Genomic DNA, 20,427 nt, shown 5'->3' on the forward strand with positions numbered 1-20,427 from the left:
AACCAGCCAAACTTCAATATTCCTTAATCAGCCAAACTACAATATTTCTTAATCAGCCTAACAACAGTACTCCTTAATCAGCCAAACTACAATATTCCTTAATCAGCCTAACAACAATACTCCTTAATCAGCCAAACTACAATATTTCTTAATCAGCCAAACTTCAATATTCCTTAATCAGCCTAACAACAATACTCCTTAATCAGCTGAACTACAATATTCCTTAATCAGCCAAACTTCAATATTCCTTTTCAGCCAAACTACAATATTTCTTAATCAGCCAAACTACAATATTTCTTAATCAGCCAAACTACAATATTCCTTAATCAGCCTAACAACAATACTCCTTAATCAGCCAAACTACAATATTCCTTAATCAGCCTAACAACAATTCCTTTCTTTCTGATCTGATTATAGTTGATTTGATAAGAAAGAAAGAATATCGTTTGGCTCGATCCTTCAATCTCAGTTTCCACTATATAGATGACCTATTATCTTTAAACAATCCTAATTTCGGGGATTTGATACATGGCATCTACCCAAAAGAACTTGAGATAAAGGATACTACAGACACTGTGAAGTCAGCCTCATATCTTGACCTACACTTAGAAATCGATGGTAGAGGAAAACTATTGACAAAACTTTACGACAAACGTGATGACTTTTCATTCAGAATTGTCAACTTTCCTTTCATCTATGGCAACATCCCTTCGGCTCCTGCGTATGGAGTGTTCATATCACAACTCACACATTATGCCAGAGCTTGCCAAAACTTCACAGACTTTTTTTTTCGCGCTAGAACTCTAACAAATAGGTTTCTGGAACAGGGTTATGTTGATACAAGATCGAAGTCATCACTACAGAAGTTTTATGGTCGTCATCATGAACTCGTGGATCGTTATGGTGTATCCACCAGCACCTTGAAAACTGATTTATTCAACGGGTCATAGTTTTCCTTTCCTCGTTTGTCTACCCCGGACTTTTTATGAGCAACTCAGCGGATGTTTCTAGAAAAGCAGAGGACGCTTACCCTACCGGTGCACTTGGTCCATGCTCCCAGTTTTTAGTGGAGTCCGAGTTGCTCATTTACTTTTGTTACTTTGTATGTATGATTTTAGTTACTTTATGTTCTGTGTTGTGTATGTCTGTTTTCCATGTCTGGTCTTTGTCCCTGTATTACATTCTTTTGATTACCACTATAACCTTGGTTCCCTTGATTACTCTTAATCAGCTGAACTACTGTATTCCTTAATGAGCTGAACTACAATATTCCTTAATCAGCCGAACTACAATATTCCTAAATCAGCTGAACTACAATATTCCTTAATCAGCCAAACTACAATATTCCTTAATCAGCTGAACTGCAATATTCCTTAATCAGCCAAACTACAATATTCCTTAATCAGCTGAACTACAATATTTCTTAATCAGCCAAACTACAATATTCCTTAATCAGCTGAACTGCAATATTCCTTAATCAGCCAAACTACAATATTCCTTAATCAGCTGAACTACAATATTCCTTAATCAGCCTTGTTATTTGGTTGTTTGGAATGAATTTTATGTCATGTGTTGTGTGATAAAGAACAAAATAAAATAAGTAGAAGTTTATACCTTGAAATGTAAAGTTTATTTACTTTTTCCTTTACATACTTTTAATGAGTAGATTACTCATTTCTTATATTTGTCATTACAGAATAATATTACTCCATTACATGTGGCTGCAAGATGGGGGAAAGACAAAATGGTGACTTTACTATTAGATAACAAAGCTAACATTGATGAGAGAACTAGGGTAAGTTTGGGCTTTATTAATAGACATATGTGAATTGGATAAGTTATAAACAATGGGAGAATTTTGGGATATGATGGGTAATATATTTTAATATAAACTGAAAATTCAGTTTCAACTTTCATTTTTGAGCTTGCATAGAGAATAAACTTAGGTATCATGAATTAAGATTATTTACTGTTTATTTGTACCTATCATGTTTCACTTTAGGATGGATTATCTCCCCTTCATTGTGCAGCTAGAAGTGGACATGAAATGGTTGTAGATACTTTATTGGAAAGAGGAGCTCCTAAGTCATCTACAACTAAGGTATGGCTATTGGATAAGGAAATGCTTTGTGTAAGAACCAAACAACAGAATGTCAAAAAGATGAAACATATTAGTAAACATTTTCATTATTGCAATCATTTTGCCTTTATTCAATAAAGAAGGAATATTGGGTTTACATTTCATTTTTTTTATATACAGAATGGGTTAACTCCTCTACATATGGCTGCACAAGGAGATCATATGGACTGTGCTAGACTTCTCCTTTATCACAAAGCTCCTGTTGATGATGTCACTGTGGTAAGTAATCAACTCTGGATAGATAAGAATTGGTTTTCTATTCTGATTTTTTGAAGCAAGCATCAAAACTTATTTTCTTATCGACCATTCATGAAAGCATATTGTTGCAAACATGTGAATTATAATTTGTCATCTTGATATAATTTTGCAGCCTTTTGATTGAGTATATGATTTTAGATGTTATGACTTACTTTATAATACTTATTGGATAACATGTATGTTAAATAGGACTACCTGACACCTCTACATGTTGCTAGTCACTGTGGTAATGTAAAGACTGCTAAACTACTACTGGACAGAAAGTGTAATCCTAATGCTAGAGCATTGGTAAGTTTTTTAGAAACTTGAAATCTAAAATCCATTTATATCTAATTTAGTACAATAATGTAACCTTATACCTAACTTCTGTTGATTCAATTATAAACAGATGAAATAGATAACTTTTTGTCTCTTCTCCTCATGTGTAATGGCAGTAGATAAGATAGAAAACTGATATATTCTATATTACAGAATGGTTTTACACCCCTACACATTGCCTGTAAGAAGAACAGAATTAAAGTGGTGGAACTTCTGTTGAAGTATGGAGCATCCATCCAGGCTACTACTGAAGTAAATACTCTACTCAGTTCAGCTAGTAATCTAGTGAAACTGCTTCAACTGAAATCATCCTGGGAAAATTCTGTATATGTATATGTATATGAAATGAGATCCCTAACTCATACACCACTGTGAACATAGATCCCTAACTCATACACCTCTGTAAATGTAGATCCCTAACTCATACACCTCTGTAAATGACCAATGAATGTTTTCCTAGATACGTAATTACTGAAAATCATTATGTAGTCAATAGTTGACCAGGTGTGTACTCATCAGAGTAATATGGGATTTCGAATATTTGTTAATACATAGAAACTGAAAGAAAACACACAGTGAACTAAAAAAAATCACAAACTTCACAAAATGGCTCAGAAATATCAGAAACAGTAAGCTTTCTCAATAAAAAAACACACAGTTAACCTTGGTATGTCGGACAGAAGCTGAGAATTTTGTCAATTTTTATAGTCTGGACTGACTCCTCTCCACGTTGCCTCATTCATGGGCCATATGAATATAGTAATCAGCCTAATACAGAACAATGCCAGCCCAGACCAACCAACTGTACGAGGAGAAACATCATTACATCTGGCTGCCAGAGCTAACCAGACTGACATCATTAGAATACTACTTAGAAATGGAGCAACAGTTGATGCTAGAGCCAGAGTAAGTTATGAGGGTTTACTGGGAGGTACATGTATATGTTGTGGTAAATTTAGTTTTGTTAGACTTTTATTTGTTGTTTTATGTTCATATATCTTTCGAATCAGTTTTGGCATTTGTTATAAGAATGTTTCATGTACATAAAAGATATAAGAACAGAGTGGCCATTATTCTAATACTGTAAAACTTTTAAGTTTGTTGATATCGGTTTTCTTGGTTTGTCAAAATTCCACAGTTTTGTGGATCCTTGAATTTATGAATTTTATTAGACCTGCACAGTTTTTAACTGATTTTAACATTTGAGTATTTGAATTTGTGGTTTGATTAACTCATGAATACCACAAAAATTGGTTTCCTAATTAACACTATCTGTTATCAATACTAATGACAAAGCAATAAAATACTGTTTAACACCTGTATGTACTTACATTCAGTTTTATGAATATTATTCTATTCATTTGATACAGAAGTTAGGATTGTGTCCCTCTGCTTTAGATGTTTATGTAGATTACTATATTACATGGATTGTTGTTTATCAGTCTACCATATATTGATTTTAGGCCTGTGTATACATAGTCAGTAGACTTGGTATTGATTTTCTTCTTGTATATTTCCCTGAAGACTTTTCCATCTAATATACTGCATTATGTAACAGAATCATTACTAAATGGTATACACAATGAATTTGTTTCTGGTATTGATCATTGGCATTTTGTTTATTTGCTCTTTATAATGTAGAATTGGCTTTTCATGAACTTTATTGTTTGAATGATTTTATGACAACATTGATTTCAGAAATATTTAATTGAACATGTAGGTATAACAATGATTAAAGTCACTGTTCATTACAATGTGGCAAACTAGTTTACATCGTCATATAAACAATAACATTGTCTCACATTGGTATCATTATAATAGAGAACTTAGAGAAGTTGGATATCCAACGAAATAAGCTCAAGATAGTCTTTATATTCTATGAGAATGTATAAAACAACAAAGAGAATATTAATAATTAGTTTTAGAGTTGTTTGTGTGATGATGTATGACTGGTTATGTGACATCTTTTAGCCACCTCGATATGCTTCTCCATTAGATTCCTGTTTAGGCTCATGTTGGCCCTCATCAAACTCCACTTCCTCACATAAATCTTAATTCCAGCATAACCCAAAGCTAGCTGAAAAAAATGCTACAGCCAAGCTTTATAATGAAGCATTTTCTTGAATTAAATTTTTTTTGCATGAATGATGAATAAGTTATAAATGAAAGCTGAGTGATTCAGTTGTTCTGAACACAGTTCTAGCATGACAAGTGTGAAGTGCTAGTGAAGTAAACATACAGTATCACATTTTATATGTAATGATCTTCTGAAACTGTTTATAATATTTATAACTAGGATCTTATTAAAACCTTAACAACTCTATTTGTATTACAGTTTCTCAGTAATACTATTAATTGTCACTTGATATAATATCTTTATTTAGACTTTATAAAGTAATCTAAAACAGATTTTACTCACATGCTATATAATTTATTTAACACAATTTATTTTACTTTTCCTCGTTTACTCCAAAGTTAAAAAAAACAGCTGTTTTTCTCTTGTTTAAATTTCATTAAAAATGACATTCCTTAATAACATCATTTTACTATCAATAGTGAAGAAGCCATTACTGGTATCTTAATTTTAATGCCATGATTTTTTTTCTAATAGCCTGGTAGTTGAGAAACAGAGTAATGTCAAACTGTATGTACACTTAAGTTTCTTTGTAGGAACAACAAACCCCTCTACATATTGCTGCCAGACTTGGTAATGTTGACAATGTCACTTTGTTACTACAACATGGAGCCAATGCTGATGCTGTTACCAAGGACCTATACACCCCTCTACACATTGCTGCTAAGGAGGGTAATGAAGAAGTGGCCTCAGTCCTCCTAGAAAATGGAGCATCACATGCTCTTACTACCAAGGTATTTTATACCATGCATTATTCATCATCCTTTGTTTACTGTAAAAAATTATTGTTCATAGGGTATTAACTTTCAATGTTTTCTAAACCATGAATTAGAAATTCCAAATTATCTTTAAAACTACCATAAAACAATATACGAACTAATTAACTGTTCTTAAATCTAAAACATTGATATCTGTGTTTTTAGTTGCATTATTTTATCCTTTTGTAGAGTAACTTCTATTTTATAATAAATAAGCTTTATTTAGAGTCATTAAAAACAAAGACAACATAAGGTTTAATAAGCTTTTAACTGACATAAACATATTACATGCAGTTTAAACAGTATATTAATGACTAACACATAAACTCATGGAGACAGATAAAACATAAAGTACATGCAGCACAACATACACATATAAAGCAATAGGTTTAAAGCATAAACAAACCAGCAAAATATGTAAAAGCAGATGAAACAATGAAATTAAAACTAAAAAGTAAAAAAAAAAAAAAAAAAGGAAGAAAAGGAAGAAAAGGCAACCCTTGCTAGGAATTTTATACTTAAAGTTAAGGTAAACCTAGCACTACAATTTATGCAATTTTCATATTTATTAGTGCAAGTTAGAACCAATGTTTAGTGATTAACTTTCCAAATTTTAAAGCCATAAATAAGTTTGTTTTTGTAATCAGTTGATATGACATTTATTTTTGTCTGTGAATATGCTTATTGGTGAATGACTTACAAATAAAAAATACCATATCTATAACTGTTATATCGATATTGATTTGCAGAAAGGATTCACTCCACTGCATATTGCTGCCAAGTATGGAAACATCAAAGTTGCCAGCTTATTGTTACAAAAGGGAGCTAATCCAGATGTCCAAGGAAAGAATGGCCTTACTCCACTACATGTAGCAACTCATTACAACCATGCTAATGTGGCTTTCCTCTTATTGGACCATAAAGCTTCCCCACACTGTGTAGCAAAGGTAACTTGCCACAATTTACAAACATTTTAATGACATAATAAATTAACACCAAAGCTTCCCCGCACTGTGTAACACTAAGGTAACATGCCAACATTTACTTTTAAATTTGACCTAGTAAATTGGCCCCAAAGCTTCCCCACACTGTGTAACTCTAAGGTAACTGGCCACAATTTACAAACATTTTAATTTGACATAATAAATTGGCCACAAAGCTTCCCCACACTGTGAAGCTAAGGCAGCTTGCCACAATTTACAAACATTTTAATTTGACATAATAAATTGGCCCCAAAGCTTCCCCACACTGTGTAACACTAAGGTAACTTGCCACAATTTACAAACATTTTAATTTGACATAATAAATTGGCCACAAAGCTTCCCCACACTGTGAAGCTAAGGCAGCTTGCCACAATTTACAAACATTTTAATTTGACAAAATAAATTGGCCACAAAGCTTCCCCACACTGTAACACTAAGGTATCTCGCCACAATTTACATTTTAATTTGACATAATAAATTGGCCCCAAAGCTTCCCCACACCGTGTAACACTAAGGTAACTTGCCACAATTTAAAGCAAATTTAATATGACTGTCCTCTTACTGGACAAAAAACTTTCTCTCACTGTGTAGCTGTGACTTAACATGATGTGGCTTTCCATTTAATGGCTAATTAAATTTCCGTATACTGTGTGGATTAAAGAAATGATCATTTATTAGTCAGATTTAGCATACAGAAATGCCATTTTGATATTTCACTTCCATAACTGAATATTTTTTAAATGAGTTTGTGTTTTCTTTCTCTTATTCAGAATGGATATACTCCCCTACACATAGCTGCTAAGAAGAACCAGATGGACATTGCTACAACCCTGCTGGAATTTGGAGCTGATCCTAATGCTGACTCTAAGGTAAACTTTGAAAGTCTTGTCTTACTATCAAGGTTTCACAATGGCAGTACACTCATGTTTTGCAATGTAAAATGAATATAAAAGTTGAAGGAGGAAAAATATCATGTGCACTTATTACACATGAACATTATTTACTATAAAAACCAACATTCCTCATGTCATATAGCTTCTGTCAGAACATATCAGACAAAGAGAATATTTTCTGTGTAATATTATTTATAGATAAATAATAAGATTGATAATAATCACAATTAGGGAATCTTGTTTTTTTTCTTTTCAGAATGGCTTTACACCCCTCCATCTGGCAGCACAAGAAGGACACACAGACATGGTATCATTATTACTGGAACACAAATCTAATGTTGGAGCTAAAGCCCATGTAAGTTTGTATTGTTGGAGATAAGGCCTGTGTAAGTTTGTATTGTTGGAGATAAGGCCTGTGTAAGTTTGTATTGTTGGAGATAAGACCTGTGTAAGTTTGTATTGTTGGAGATAAGGCCTGTGTAAGTTTGTATTGTTGGAGCTAAGGTCCATGTAAGTTTGTATTGTTGGAGATAAGGCCTGTGTAAGTTTGTATTGTTGGATATAGGGCCTGTGTAAGTTTGTATTGTTGGAGATAAGGCCTATGTAAGTTTGTATTGTTGGATATAAGGCCTATGCAAGTTTGTATTGTTGGAGATAAGGCCTATGTAAGTTTGTATTGTTGGAGATAAGGCCTGTGTAAGTTTGTATTGTTGGAGATAAGGCCTATGTAAGTTTGTAGTGCTGGAACCTAGGTCCATGTAAGTTTGTATTGTTGGAGCTAAGGTCCATGTAAGTTTGTAGTGCTGTAGCTAAGGTCCATGTAAGTTTGTATTGTTGGAGCTAAGGTCCATGCAAGTTTGTAGTGCTGGAGCTAGGGAGCTAAGGTCCATGTAAGTTTGTAGTGCTGGAACCTAGGTCCATGTAAGTTTGTATTGTTGGAGCTAAGGTCCATGTAAGTTTGTATTGTTGGAGCTAAGGTCCATGTAAGTTTGTAGTGTTGTAGCTAAGGTCCATGTAAGTTTGTAGTGCTGTAGCTAAGACCCATGTAAGTTTGTAGTGCTGTAGCTAAGGTCCATGTAAGTTTATAGTATTGTAGCTGAGGTCCATGTAAGTTTGTATTGCTGGAGCTAAGGTCCATGTAAGTTTATAGATTGAAATAGGCTTCTTGTTATGTTTTAATTGATTTTACTGATAATTTTACTTTATGAAAATATGATATTATCTTCCCTAATTTAGGTCTTTAAAAGATAATATTTGATATATTAGAATTTCAATGAAGTCATTCATCTTATTTTTTGTTCAGAATGGACTAACACCAATGCATCTTGCTGCACAGGAGGACAAAGTCAATGTTGCTGAAGTTCTTGTTAAATATGGATCTGAAATTGATCCTCAGACTAAGGTAACACTTTGATTTTCTTAATTGATACTGTTATGCCACTATGAGTTCTCATAATGGAAAAGTTTCTTGTAAAATAGCTGAAAAATTATTTTTTTTTTATGAATTTTGATGTAATTGTAGAAGTGGGTGAGAATAGTTTATGTTGTTAAGGTAAGGTTTCCTGAAAAAAAAATCCCCAAAACATTGACTTATAAACTAACTAATAAAGTAAGTAATTCTTTACAACAGTTATAAGATGAGGACTAATAATACTACTAGATATAAAAGGAAATTAGTGTAACTCCAACATGACTAAAATTCCATTCCATTCCTGGTTTAAAACATATCTTTTTCTATCTTTTCCCTCTTACATATGTGATATTTATTGTAGGCTGGTTACACCCCATTGCACACAGCCTGTCATTTTGGACAAAGTAACATGGTTCGTTTCTTACTGGACCATGAAGCTTCAGTTAGTGCAACAACTAAGGTAGGTCAATATTAATGACATAAAACAATCTGTACTGACAATCAACAATATTCCAGTCCAAGGGTTGTTATTTTGCACTTTTATACCAAAGATATGGCCACAGACCTTTAATCATTGATTCCATAGGGTTCCATACTTTTATACCAAAGATCTGGCCACAGACCTTTAATCATTGATTCCATAGGGTTCCATACTTTTATACCAAAGATCTGGCCACAGACCTTTAATCATTGATTCCATAGGGTTCCATACTTTTATACCAAAGATCTGGCCACAGACCTTTAATCATTGATTCCATAGGGTTCCATACTTTAATACCTAAGATCTGGCCACAGACCTTTAATCATTGATTCCATAGGGTTCCATACTTGTATACCAAAGATATGGCCACAGACCTTTAATTATTGATTCTGGTTCCATACAGTTTTTCATTGAACTTTTTTGCTGTAGCTTGGACCATATTGTTCATTTGAAAAAAAAATAACTCAAATCAACTGAAGTACACCTGGGATACTCCAGTTGAAACATCAGGGGACAATGTTTGATTCATTTTTCTGCTAATCTCCAAACCAAGAGGTAATGCCTAAATGTCCTTCAGAACACCAAAATTTTCCTTGAAACTGGCACTTGATTTGCTTCTAGAATAATTGTATGAAGAATCCATCTTTTTGTCAAGCATTCATAAGGTTTTAAAGACTCTAATACACTTCATTCTGAGTAATAAATGTAACTGATATTCCTGTACAACATCCAAGTATCAGTTGAAATTTAGTGTCTGTCCAGTACTACTTTTTTGTCTGATTACAAGTGTTTGGCCATATGCAACCCTGAAAATTTTTGTGCATTCTTCATCCCTGTTACTTATTTTTTGTTTTCCTTTTAATTCAGAGTTCACATTGTTTAATTGCTATTGTGTTTAAAGTTGACAATGATAAAAATTTGAAAAGTCTGGTTTATAAAATACATGTACATTTTGTTGACAATCATTATTTATGGTGTTGATCTATAATTTGCATTGGATAAATTGAAGATGACATGTTGGTCAAAAGCTCAATAGAGCTTATGTTTATCATTATGTATTTCGTGCCAACTCTAAATGGAACTTATCTATTATTAATTATTATTTATTTATCATTTGTGATCTGCAGTTTATTGCTCATTCTAAAGCCGGTATTGTTGATATTCTCATCAATAACAGCATGTGTGCCTGTGTGCCTTAAGTACTTGGAATTGTTTTCATTATCACACAACTATGCTTAAAAAGTAAATTATGACTCAGTTACATCTAAATTTGAAGAAACAACAGATACTGGTTATGTAACGTTATGTACTTACAGCTTGGATACACACCTCTCCATCAAGCTGCTCAACAAGGGCATGTACAGGTTGTTAACCTTCTGTTGAAGAATAAAGCTTCACCTAATGCTGTCACCAATGTAAGTATATCATAAGTACTTACTTCAGCTAATGCTGTCACCAATGTAAGTATACAGTACTTACTTCAGCTAATGCTGTCACCAATGTCAGAATGTTGTTCCTACTTACTTCACCTCATCCATTGTAAGTACATCATCAGTACTTACTTTAGCTAATGTCATTACCAATGTAAGTTCTTACTTTGCCTAATGCTGTCACAAATGTAAGTATTCATCAGTTCTTACAGCACCTAATGCTGTCACAAATGTAAATGAATTGCCTTAAATGACATAAACATGTAGGGCTTTCCAGAACCCATCTTTACTACTGTTCTCGGCATTTTATTTGAGTTTCTTCACTTCAGTGTCTTACTTAATTTTATTGCCTGTTTCTAGGTCTTTGTCTTTTCCCTCCTGGTGTCCAATAAAGGACCACTTAAGTTGACCCTCATAGTTCTTTTCTATTACCATGGCTAAATCATATCCATCTATGACTTAAAATGTAATAAATCTTTGTCAGAAATCAGAGGACACTGTATAGTGCAAAATTTTCATGAGATTTCAATTTTTGCTGTATTTGTGAGGTTTTGGGAATGCGAAAATGAAAACTCACAATATTAGTCCAGACTTCTTACATATAGTTTCCATTCCACTAATTCTGAAGACATGAAAAAACAAGACTGCAAATATTTCATGCTCCTATTCATAGAGCAAGTAGCGAATTTTTGCACCCATGAATATAACTCATTATATGGTATACCTTAGATTCTTTGCGTGGAATGCTTACAGTTTTGGCTTGTTTGTTCTTTGTCTGCCTTCAGGAATGAGATCCATACATTATTGTTAATACATTACTGCTTCATTGGTATAATCTTAATTTTGTCATTTTGCTTAATTCTGATTAGAGTTATTTGTAGTACATTATGAAATAGATAACATCAGTTTACCAAACTTTCTCCTACCAAAAAGTCTTAAGACGTCATAACATGAATATCAGTCCTCCATTCACAAAATTTAAAATTCATATTGAAAATAGCAATGAATAATAGAGAAAATCTATATAATTAATAGGATGTTATCATGAATGCCAAGGCCGCATCCGTTCTGCACACTTTTTAAATCTAGGAGTCTTCAGCACTCATGATCATATTTTGGTTATTCACTCTTTCCAGTTAATTATTCTATTATTAATCTAAAAATAATGAGTTAACTATGCCTGGAATTGTATTGATCTAAAACCTAGTGGGAAACATTTCAAAACAGTGTAATGTTTGTGGCATCACAGCTAAAACTTTATTCTGTCAAAGACTTGTAAATTTCAAGATCAATGCATTTTATGCATGTTGACTGCTCAAATAAAAAAAGTTTCAGTATAAAGGTATAGAGCCTGCCTCCAGGCATATATACACATGTAGATATAAAACCTAGTAGTATATGTTTTTTGGTGATTCAGTGGAATGCTTACAGAGTGCTTAATTGATTGCTAAGTGCAAGACCTTCTTTTAAAAACATTTCTCTTAACTTTAGATCTATCTCACTACAAATATTTACCTATTCAGATTTAAGTCACACATTGTATTTTCAATTCAGAATGGGCAAACAGCTCTGTCTATTGCTCAGCGTTTGGGTTACATTTCTGTTGTGGATACCTTGGCTGGTGTTACTGAGGTCACAGAGACTATACCAACAGCTGAGGACAAGTACAAGGTCGTTTCCCCAGAAACCATGCAGGAGACATTATTGTCCGACTCTGAGGATGAAGGAGGTAGGCCTTAAGATTTATTTATGTTGTATGTTAAGCATAATGTAGTAGAACCTTTGAAACTCTTAATCATGTCCTTATGTTAAGACAAAATGATTTCAGAAGCATCCAGAATGAAGTTATCCAGCTTTAAGTGCATTTAAATAATATAAGCATGGTTTGGTACTTACATGTTCTTCATGTATTTGTTGTTATAAGATCCCTGCCAATAAACATTATCTAAAGTCTATTTATTTATTTTGTTTGTTGACCTGTTTTAAAATCCCTTGAATAGATTTACTAAGGCTTGTTTTATCATTACAAAACAAATTGTTTTCCTTTATTAAGAAGGGGATATTATAAATGGTGAGAGTTTTCAGCTTTCCTCGATTGATCACGTGATGCTGGGAATACCTTATATGTGTGATGATCAACTTCTTCAAATATAAATAACTGTAAAAATCAGCTATATTATCCACCATATTGACTTTTGATTTTGATTTGTTATTATTATAAAGTTTCCTGTTAATACTCATTAGTTTTTGTTTGTGTATGGTTTAATTGTAACTATAATAAAAATAAATGTTAAAATCTATGATATTGTTCCTCACACATATGTTTACACATGATTGTTGGTGATGTGTGTGTATTGATGTTTTGTGTCTAACTGTTAGGTACCACTAGAAGCAGTGTAAGGTCTAGTGAATTCAGGACATCATGGTTGAGTGAACTTAGTTCATTGGGTGAGAACTGGCAGTTATGCTTGATTGGATATTGGCTGTTGTCTGATCTGTGGGCAGATAATCTAAAAGGGGGAAGATATATTTTACCATTTTTTTTTAGATCAGGCAATTTGGTCATGGCCAATCAAAAAGCTAGAACTATCATCTAAACTCCAGTTGAATCTATGCAGTAACTTTTCCCCCTTCATTTTGGAATTACAAAAATATGCTGGAGTTTATCATTAACTAACGAGCACATTATATAGATCTCTACTAGCATACTGGGTGATAGACTTAACTCTTCTTGTCACCACGGTAACAATGTTCTATTTTGGTTCCCAATTTAGACTATTCCTCTGTAGTTTGGCTAGATTTATGTGTGTCAAGAAAATTGTATAGCTATTTATATAGATGGAAAAAAACTAAAATGCATGCTATGTCCATTAGCAATATCCTGAATTGTGTGTCAATTAATTGTGTAATACATACACACATGAAAGATTTTGATAAGTTTATCATGTACATTCTTTTTTTGAAAAATTTTGCAAAGAGACTGTTTGTCTAATTTTATCATATACAACTCAAGTTATTGAAATTCATTCTGGAAGGGGTTAAGCCTTACTGAGGTTTTCTCCCACCTATATTCTCAATAAATACATAAATGATAATTGGCAACAATGTGGGTTTCAGCATATGATTCAACTTTCTTTGGTAAGTGTCATATTATATGGATGGTTGGAATGTTTGTTCATCCCATTATGTTCACTGTGGTATATATTTATTTTGATGGAAGGATCATCATACAACAACTTACACCATTCTTAGTAACATATTTATATGGTTTGTGATTGTCCTGATCGACCCATCATAGACCTTATTCTGTTAAGAGTAAGATTTTTTCCTGTTCCCTCTGTGTATGTGTCACCATATTGTAGTTGTTGCTGTATCATTAGTATGTCCTTAATTGCGAACCCCTTCTTGCTGTTTAATGGGAACCAATAGGTAACTCTTATTAAAAAATGCTTCAGTTGGTAGATATTGAGGTATGGAAGCCATTCAAACTCAGTGTTAAGCTTTATCATAGTTCTGATTTAATTATGGAACAAAAACTAGGAAGAAATAAGATTAATAGTTTATAAGTCCATCACCAATCAAGGTCAAAATGCACTGTTCATTCATTATTGTAATAACAACAAAAGACATTAATCCAACCATTGTATTACATACAAGTTATTGATGCCCTGCAGGTGATGATTTCCTACCCCAATCTCCGTTGTTTGGCAAACCCATCTCTGAACAGCATGTTTACTTACCATTTTACGAGGGGAATCAAATGCAGTCTCGTAAGTCGGCCATGTTGTCATCCTGTTGTGGAGTGGACTTCCGTGCATGCATTTTATTTACTTTTATTAGTTAATTTAGTCCAGGTTTATACTCAACCATTACCATACATGTATGATTTGTAGTATTTTTGTGATCATTAAATGGTTCTTAGTTATAATCTGATATTAAGGATGATTAACTAATACTTTGTAGCTCACCTTGCTATGTGAGCTATTACCATCACTTTGCGTCTGTTGTCGTCTGTCAAAGATGTAGTCATCGCAACAGTTTTTTTAAAACTCTTCTTCTCTGAAACTACTGAACCAATTGGAACCAAACTTGGTATAAATGTTCCTTGGGGTATTTTGAATAGAACTGAAGTGTGGATTTTTAATCTGTTGAAAAACATGGCTTTCATTACTAGAAATAGAACATAGGGGGTCAGACAGAATTTTTTCACATATATCTTCAAAACCATCAGGTTTAGGCAAATTCTTTCAATTGCCAAAGTAATCCTTATGATAAGATCTACAAAAGTCTGCATTGAATCAAAGATGTGAGACAACTCTTTGTCAGAGTCAATGCCCTTTGAAAGCTAAAAATGAGGGTTTTTTTTTTATATAGTTTTCAGCCAATATCTTGAAAACAATGATAGATGTAAAGAAACTTTCAATTGCTGAAATGATTCATACAATAATGTCTACAAAAGTCTGCAGTGGATCAAAGATGTTACATGACTCTTTGTTAGAGTTATTGCCCTTGAAAGGTGAAAATGACGTTTTTGAATTGAACAAGGTGAGCAATTCAGGCTCCTGTTTAAGTAAAATTTCATGTAATGATTTAATTTTTTTTTTTTCAAAATCAAATTATTAAGAAAAGAATAATGTACTACACCTATTATACATGTTTGATAACTAATTGGTATTTCATTTAATTATTATCCAGTTCTATTAATGTTGTTACATCTTCATTTTATTTTTTCCATTCAGCCTAGATATTTATTTCTTGCATCTGTTTTATTATTGAGATTTTTTTTAATGTTTGTGATAACAACACAGAAGTAACTTATTCTACTCTTACTTATAAATAAGACCTTTATCAGCATGATTCTTACTGGAATCATTCTGTAAGGCATGTCAATATTTGATGTCTGCTTTCATGCAGTTCTCTTGTGGTTTTTTCCTTTGTCCAGTTTTCCTACATGGAAAACAAATGATCTGTAGACCCTATGCTACTGAAGAAACTTTCAATATTTTTTTTCGTTATATCATTATTAGCTATGGAAAACATTATGATAGCATTTCTTTAAAGGATGATCATTTACAAACTTATAAAATTACTGATAGTAAAAGGATGATGGTTATGGTATAAATATTTAGGCTTTAAGGTCAAAGGTCAAGGACATTTTTATTACTTTTCTAACCATTCACTGCATTCTACATATAAATGATAAAGAATATAGTAATATGACAATATATGTTTACATAATGCCAGGGTCAAGGTTATTGAGTGATAGCCGAGGTAATTCTATATTTATCCTACTTACATATACCTCTCCCAAACTTAATCACAAATTCTTTACAGCTTAAAATAGAAAACTTTGATTATTACTCTTCATGATGATTAAGAAACTTAGACAAACTTTTATTTCTGAATTGTGAAGATTGTAACAAATATTTAGTACATATATTTTTTTTATCTTTATTAAAGCCCAAGAATAGTATACCCTTATGGTTTTGAAAGATTATGGGTTTTTAAGGGGATGTTCTTTAAAATGACTTGGAATCCTATAACTGGAGTGTGTTAATATTTTTCTTTTGGTAATTTTTTTTTCATATTAATGTGTATGACTAAAGCTGAGGAGTAAAAATCAATGTGTGTGATCCTTGGAATAAGATAACAAAAAAAATCCTATTTACATTAAATTAGCCTGAGGCTGTTATTTTCTGGTTAGCCAAAGATTCTTGAACAGTATATATTTAATTTCCTGCTAGTTAATATCAGTATCTTTGATATCAAATAATATTCCAGCATGGCTCAAACTACAATAATTGCTTCAATAAACAGTACCATGATAGCTTTTAAAAACAAGTATTAAACTTGTCGGTAATGACTGATATAGAAGATGAGTATACCAGTATCTGCACTATAGAAACTCTTTATTAATTTGACTGCTATTTGCCTTTTTAAAAGTGTATTATTTTAAAGCTTTTTGTGTGAAATATTGTGTTTATCTCTTGGAATAGTATGAACTGTTTTCGTGCTCATCGTCAAGGTAAGGGATATCAAGTTGATTAATTTCACATGAATAGAGCTATTTCTTTCATTTGATTGTTTATTTGAGTCTAGTTTTTGTCACAGCCACCAAAGTCAATTTGCATGGAAAAAAATGTACTGTCAAAATTCATAGAAAATTTTCCAAGAGTTGTCTTTCTTTATTACTAGTCTGTGAACCTCATCAGTTAATATTTATATTATATAACGAATAGCTTTAATTGAGAATTGCTTTAAACCAAAAACTTGAAACATATTTGAAGTGAAACAGAATGATTCTCACCATAAGAATACACAAGTGGCCTGCTACTGTAAATATACATATTGATTGCTACAGGAACAGATCAATAAAATCTGTAGGAGTGACATTACTGTTGTCAACAGACTGTCTCATTTCTTATACCAAGGAAAATGTTGATATGTGTATTGTATTGTAGATATTTTGTAAAAACGTTTTGCTAATTAGGTCTCCTAAATAGACAGTGTATGTTTAAATTTTTTTTTGTGATTTTACATAATGTGATTGGTAAATATTTTAAAAGAATTATGATGATGACAATGCTACAGAAGAATATATGTGTATATTGGAAATAAACATGATATTGTGATATTTTGACAGGAGAAGATACAATTTCGCTGGAGAGGGGAGAAAGTTCATCACCATTAGATACTTCTTATGATAAGGTAGGCCAAGTGAAAAAAAAGTGACCACATATTTACTACAACAGCAATCTTCCTCCAAATTAACTTATTGCAAAAACAAGGATGTCTAGCTGTTTTCAGAATTTGTGATGTGTATTTAAAATCTCATTTGGGGGAAATTCTTGAATTAATTAGTGAAACAATCCCAAATTGTTGACTTAGATAAATCCCTGACAGACTTGTTTACGTCTTAATATATGCCATTCATTCTGTATTTATATTGTCAAATGTTAGATGTTGCTTCAGTATTATAAACTTATGATTATATTGATGTTTAGAAAACTTTTTCTGTTCATTTCTTATGCATATCAATGTTGTCTCAAGTTTTTCTTTGAAATCTTATATAGGTATCTCATTTCTGCACAAATACAATTCCTTGCATAACTGTCAAAGACCAGAATAATATGCAGGGTTTATCCCTGACATAAACTGGTACCTTCAAAAAAAGAAATTAACTGGTTTATGCATGTGATAAGTTCTGTATACTTTCCATGTTAAGATTTGGTTCAGGAAAGATATGGTCTTAGGCAGATCTGCTGTATTACATGTTGTTGCTTTTTTAGTTTGTAACTTTCGGTTTTGTTTCCCTGCTTGTGTCTGTAGGAATTTCAATTTCGTTCCCCTGTTACTGATGAACAAAGACGTAGAATCAAGAGTGAGATTAGCTCTGCCATGCGGTACCCATCCTACCTACAACGGGACCCTGATTATGAGGCTGAGATGCAATATTTCCGTGGTGATACATTATCACCCACTGCCAGGGTATGTTTTGATATGGTGATTTATCAAAAGTTGATATTATCGGAAAACTTTTATGGGGAAAATATCTCAAATGTAACACCTTAAAGAATGGTACACTGAAAAGTCTAGTATTATCCCATGACATTTAGATTATCTTTTCTATCTATTCCATGTGAAGCATTAATTATTTAGTTGCAGTAACTGACTCAGTGGCAACCAGCAAAAAGGGATATATTCTATATTTATCTGACAAATTCTATCCTGTTCAGAGCAGCTCATAATGAAGTACATATAATACTGAGACCAAATAAGTTTCTTTTTTTTTTTTTTTAATCAGATGATCTAGTTGTCAGATGATATCATTGTTTGTTTGTTGATTTTTTTTCCATTTTGTACTATAGTTTGCTTAGTTATGCTAAAGTATTTAAGTTTATGAATAAAGTCACCAGATTCACTTTCAGTTTGCTTTATTCACCTAATCACAGAACAGATTTTATTTTGACAGGATGTAGATATGCCTGACATATACCGTAACTGTGAAAGAATTACTTTTCATGATACAAGTTTTATGGTTTAGTGAATTAATCTAAACTTGAATTAAATTATAAGTCCTTATTGAATATTTTAGACCCTTTATAAGAAAATAATTGAAAACCCCAGCAAAAAAAATGTACAACCCATGAAATTTGATCTTCTGTGATTTGTTGAAGCATGATATGTTGTATGTAGGAGAAGGGAGCATCTAAAGGTGACAGTGTATTCGGGGCAGATTACTCAACACTTGGAAGGATGGACGAGAGTAGTTCTCAGACCGATGTACACATCAGATCTGTTGACGCTAGCACTAGTGAACTTGATTTCACTGATGATTTCGATGACAACCTAAAGAAGGTATACTCATGGTCTGCTGAAAGAGTTATTGCCCTTTTTCCAACATTAATTTCTAACTGTTCATGTTTATTAATATTTAACTTGCATGTTACAGATGGATGAAGAAGATATAGATATGGAAAGAAATGTAAACTTTTGTTTTGACATTAGATGTGTGGTTATGGAGTAGTATTATTTGAAATATGTCAGTTTAAAGTTTTATTTTTACTCTATTCAACTCTTCAGAAGTCTGTTAGATCTTTAAAATTCATAAATTATTAAAATTACTTAAATTGATTATTATTATGGTAGCCATTTACACTAATGTCTTGTTTTATTAGCCACTGAATTAAGGGTTGTAAATTTTTAATCAAAGATACGAGAAAGGTTTAGAATTATTAATTTAAGTACAATCAGACAATACAGTATATGATTATTTCTTTGTTTGGGTTTATTGGTTAACTTTTGAGAATTGTGTGTGAAAGTGTGTATTTTAAGGTTTGTTTGTATGAAGCTCAAATATCAATTGTTTTATTTTAACATTTGTAAGAAAGACTTTTTTTCATATAAAATATATCTTTATTTTTGTCAAAATATTTGTTGCATATAACAGTTGTTCCCCTTGCAATCAATACTCAGATGATAATTACTGTGTATTACTGCATGTATAAGAAAGTTACTTTCTGAATTATTTTTTATTTGGTTTAATAAAAAATGCAAAACAAAGTATGTAAGTAGGAGTTAAATCTGCAAGCTTTACATGGTAGAAAAACTAGAAGAGTTATTTTTATTTAAAATCATATGAAGTACAATATACTTGAGATAAGAGGAATCATAAACAATTTAACTGTTCATAGTTATATTTGTACCTTTAAATGGATTTATTTCCATTTTTGATTGTGTGAAAGTTGTCTGTTCCTGCTATACATGTTTTGTTTTGCTTTGTTTATTCTAATTGTATATCTGTTATGTTATGCCTGTTGCATGTTTGTGTTTATTTTACTCAGAGACAAAGTGCTACTATTCCATTCTCTGAAGATTTCTATTACCGTAAGTCTGTCAGATCTTACGGGAAGGAAGGAAGTAAAATATATCCCGGCTCTGGCTACAAGTCCTACCCTGACAAACCTTCTTTGTCTATGGCTGAATCGTACAGCGTTGAGGGTATTGACTTGAATGATCAGTTTAAGTACCTTCCCGATGATTCAGTTGAAAGAAGGAAACTTCCATATGGGTCACAGGTAAATTATCAGCTGCCATTACTCCTCATGCTTGGTAGCTGAT

At 32.3% G+C, this 20,427-nt stretch overlaps 1 protein-coding gene across 15 annotated transcripts in view; it reads left to right on the forward strand.

The window, feature by feature from the left end:
- LOC148618446 (uncharacterized) overlaps positions 1 to 20,427 on the forward strand; it is a 138,883-nt gene that overhangs the window by 42,208 nt on the left and 76,248 nt on the right. The window contains exons 11-32 of one of the 15 annotated variants that reach the window (XM_088577380.1): positions 1,697 to 1,795; positions 2,003 to 2,101; positions 2,261 to 2,359; positions 2,588 to 2,686; positions 2,870 to 2,968; positions 3,425 to 3,622; positions 4,415 to 4,432; positions 5,387 to 5,584; positions 6,358 to 6,555; positions 7,362 to 7,460; positions 7,741 to 7,839; positions 8,788 to 8,886; positions 9,257 to 9,355; positions 10,693 to 10,791; positions 12,361 to 12,535; positions 13,186 to 13,254; positions 13,924 to 13,944; positions 14,481 to 14,576; positions 17,450 to 17,514; positions 18,136 to 18,294; positions 19,003 to 19,164; positions 20,151 to 20,384. In XM_088577380.1, the coding sequence (XP_088433506.1) occupies positions 1,697 to 1,795; positions 2,003 to 2,101; positions 2,261 to 2,359; positions 2,588 to 2,686; positions 2,870 to 2,968; positions 3,425 to 3,622; positions 4,415 to 4,432; positions 5,387 to 5,584; positions 6,358 to 6,555; positions 7,362 to 7,460; positions 7,741 to 7,839; positions 8,788 to 8,886; positions 9,257 to 9,355; positions 10,693 to 10,791; positions 12,361 to 12,535; positions 13,186 to 13,254; positions 13,924 to 13,944; positions 14,481 to 14,576; positions 17,450 to 17,514; positions 18,136 to 18,294; positions 19,003 to 19,164; positions 20,151 to 20,384 (2,583 nt within the window). Of the gene's footprint in view, positions 1 to 1,696; positions 1,796 to 2,002; positions 2,102 to 2,260; positions 2,360 to 2,587; positions 2,687 to 2,869; positions 2,969 to 3,424; positions 3,623 to 4,414; positions 4,433 to 5,386; positions 5,585 to 6,357; positions 6,556 to 7,361; positions 7,461 to 7,740; positions 7,840 to 8,787; positions 8,887 to 9,256; positions 9,356 to 10,692; positions 10,792 to 12,360; positions 12,536 to 12,859; positions 12,878 to 13,185; positions 13,255 to 13,923; positions 13,945 to 14,480; positions 14,577 to 16,050; positions 16,078 to 17,200; positions 17,254 to 17,449; positions 17,515 to 18,135; positions 18,295 to 19,002; positions 19,165 to 20,150; positions 20,385 to 20,427 lie in introns of those variants that run through there. The other 14 variants (XM_088577383.1, XM_088577381.1, XM_088577388.1 and 11 more) reach the window with 14 other exon arrangements.

The sequence above is a fragment of the Perna viridis genome, chromosome 4, assembly GCF_037379345.1.
Source record: "Perna viridis isolate PV_CMFRI_1.1 ecotype Kerala chromosome 4, ASM3737934v1, whole genome shotgun sequence".
In the NCBI taxonomy this organism is placed as follows: Eukaryota; Metazoa; Mollusca; class Bivalvia; order Mytilida; family Mytilidae; genus Perna; species Perna viridis.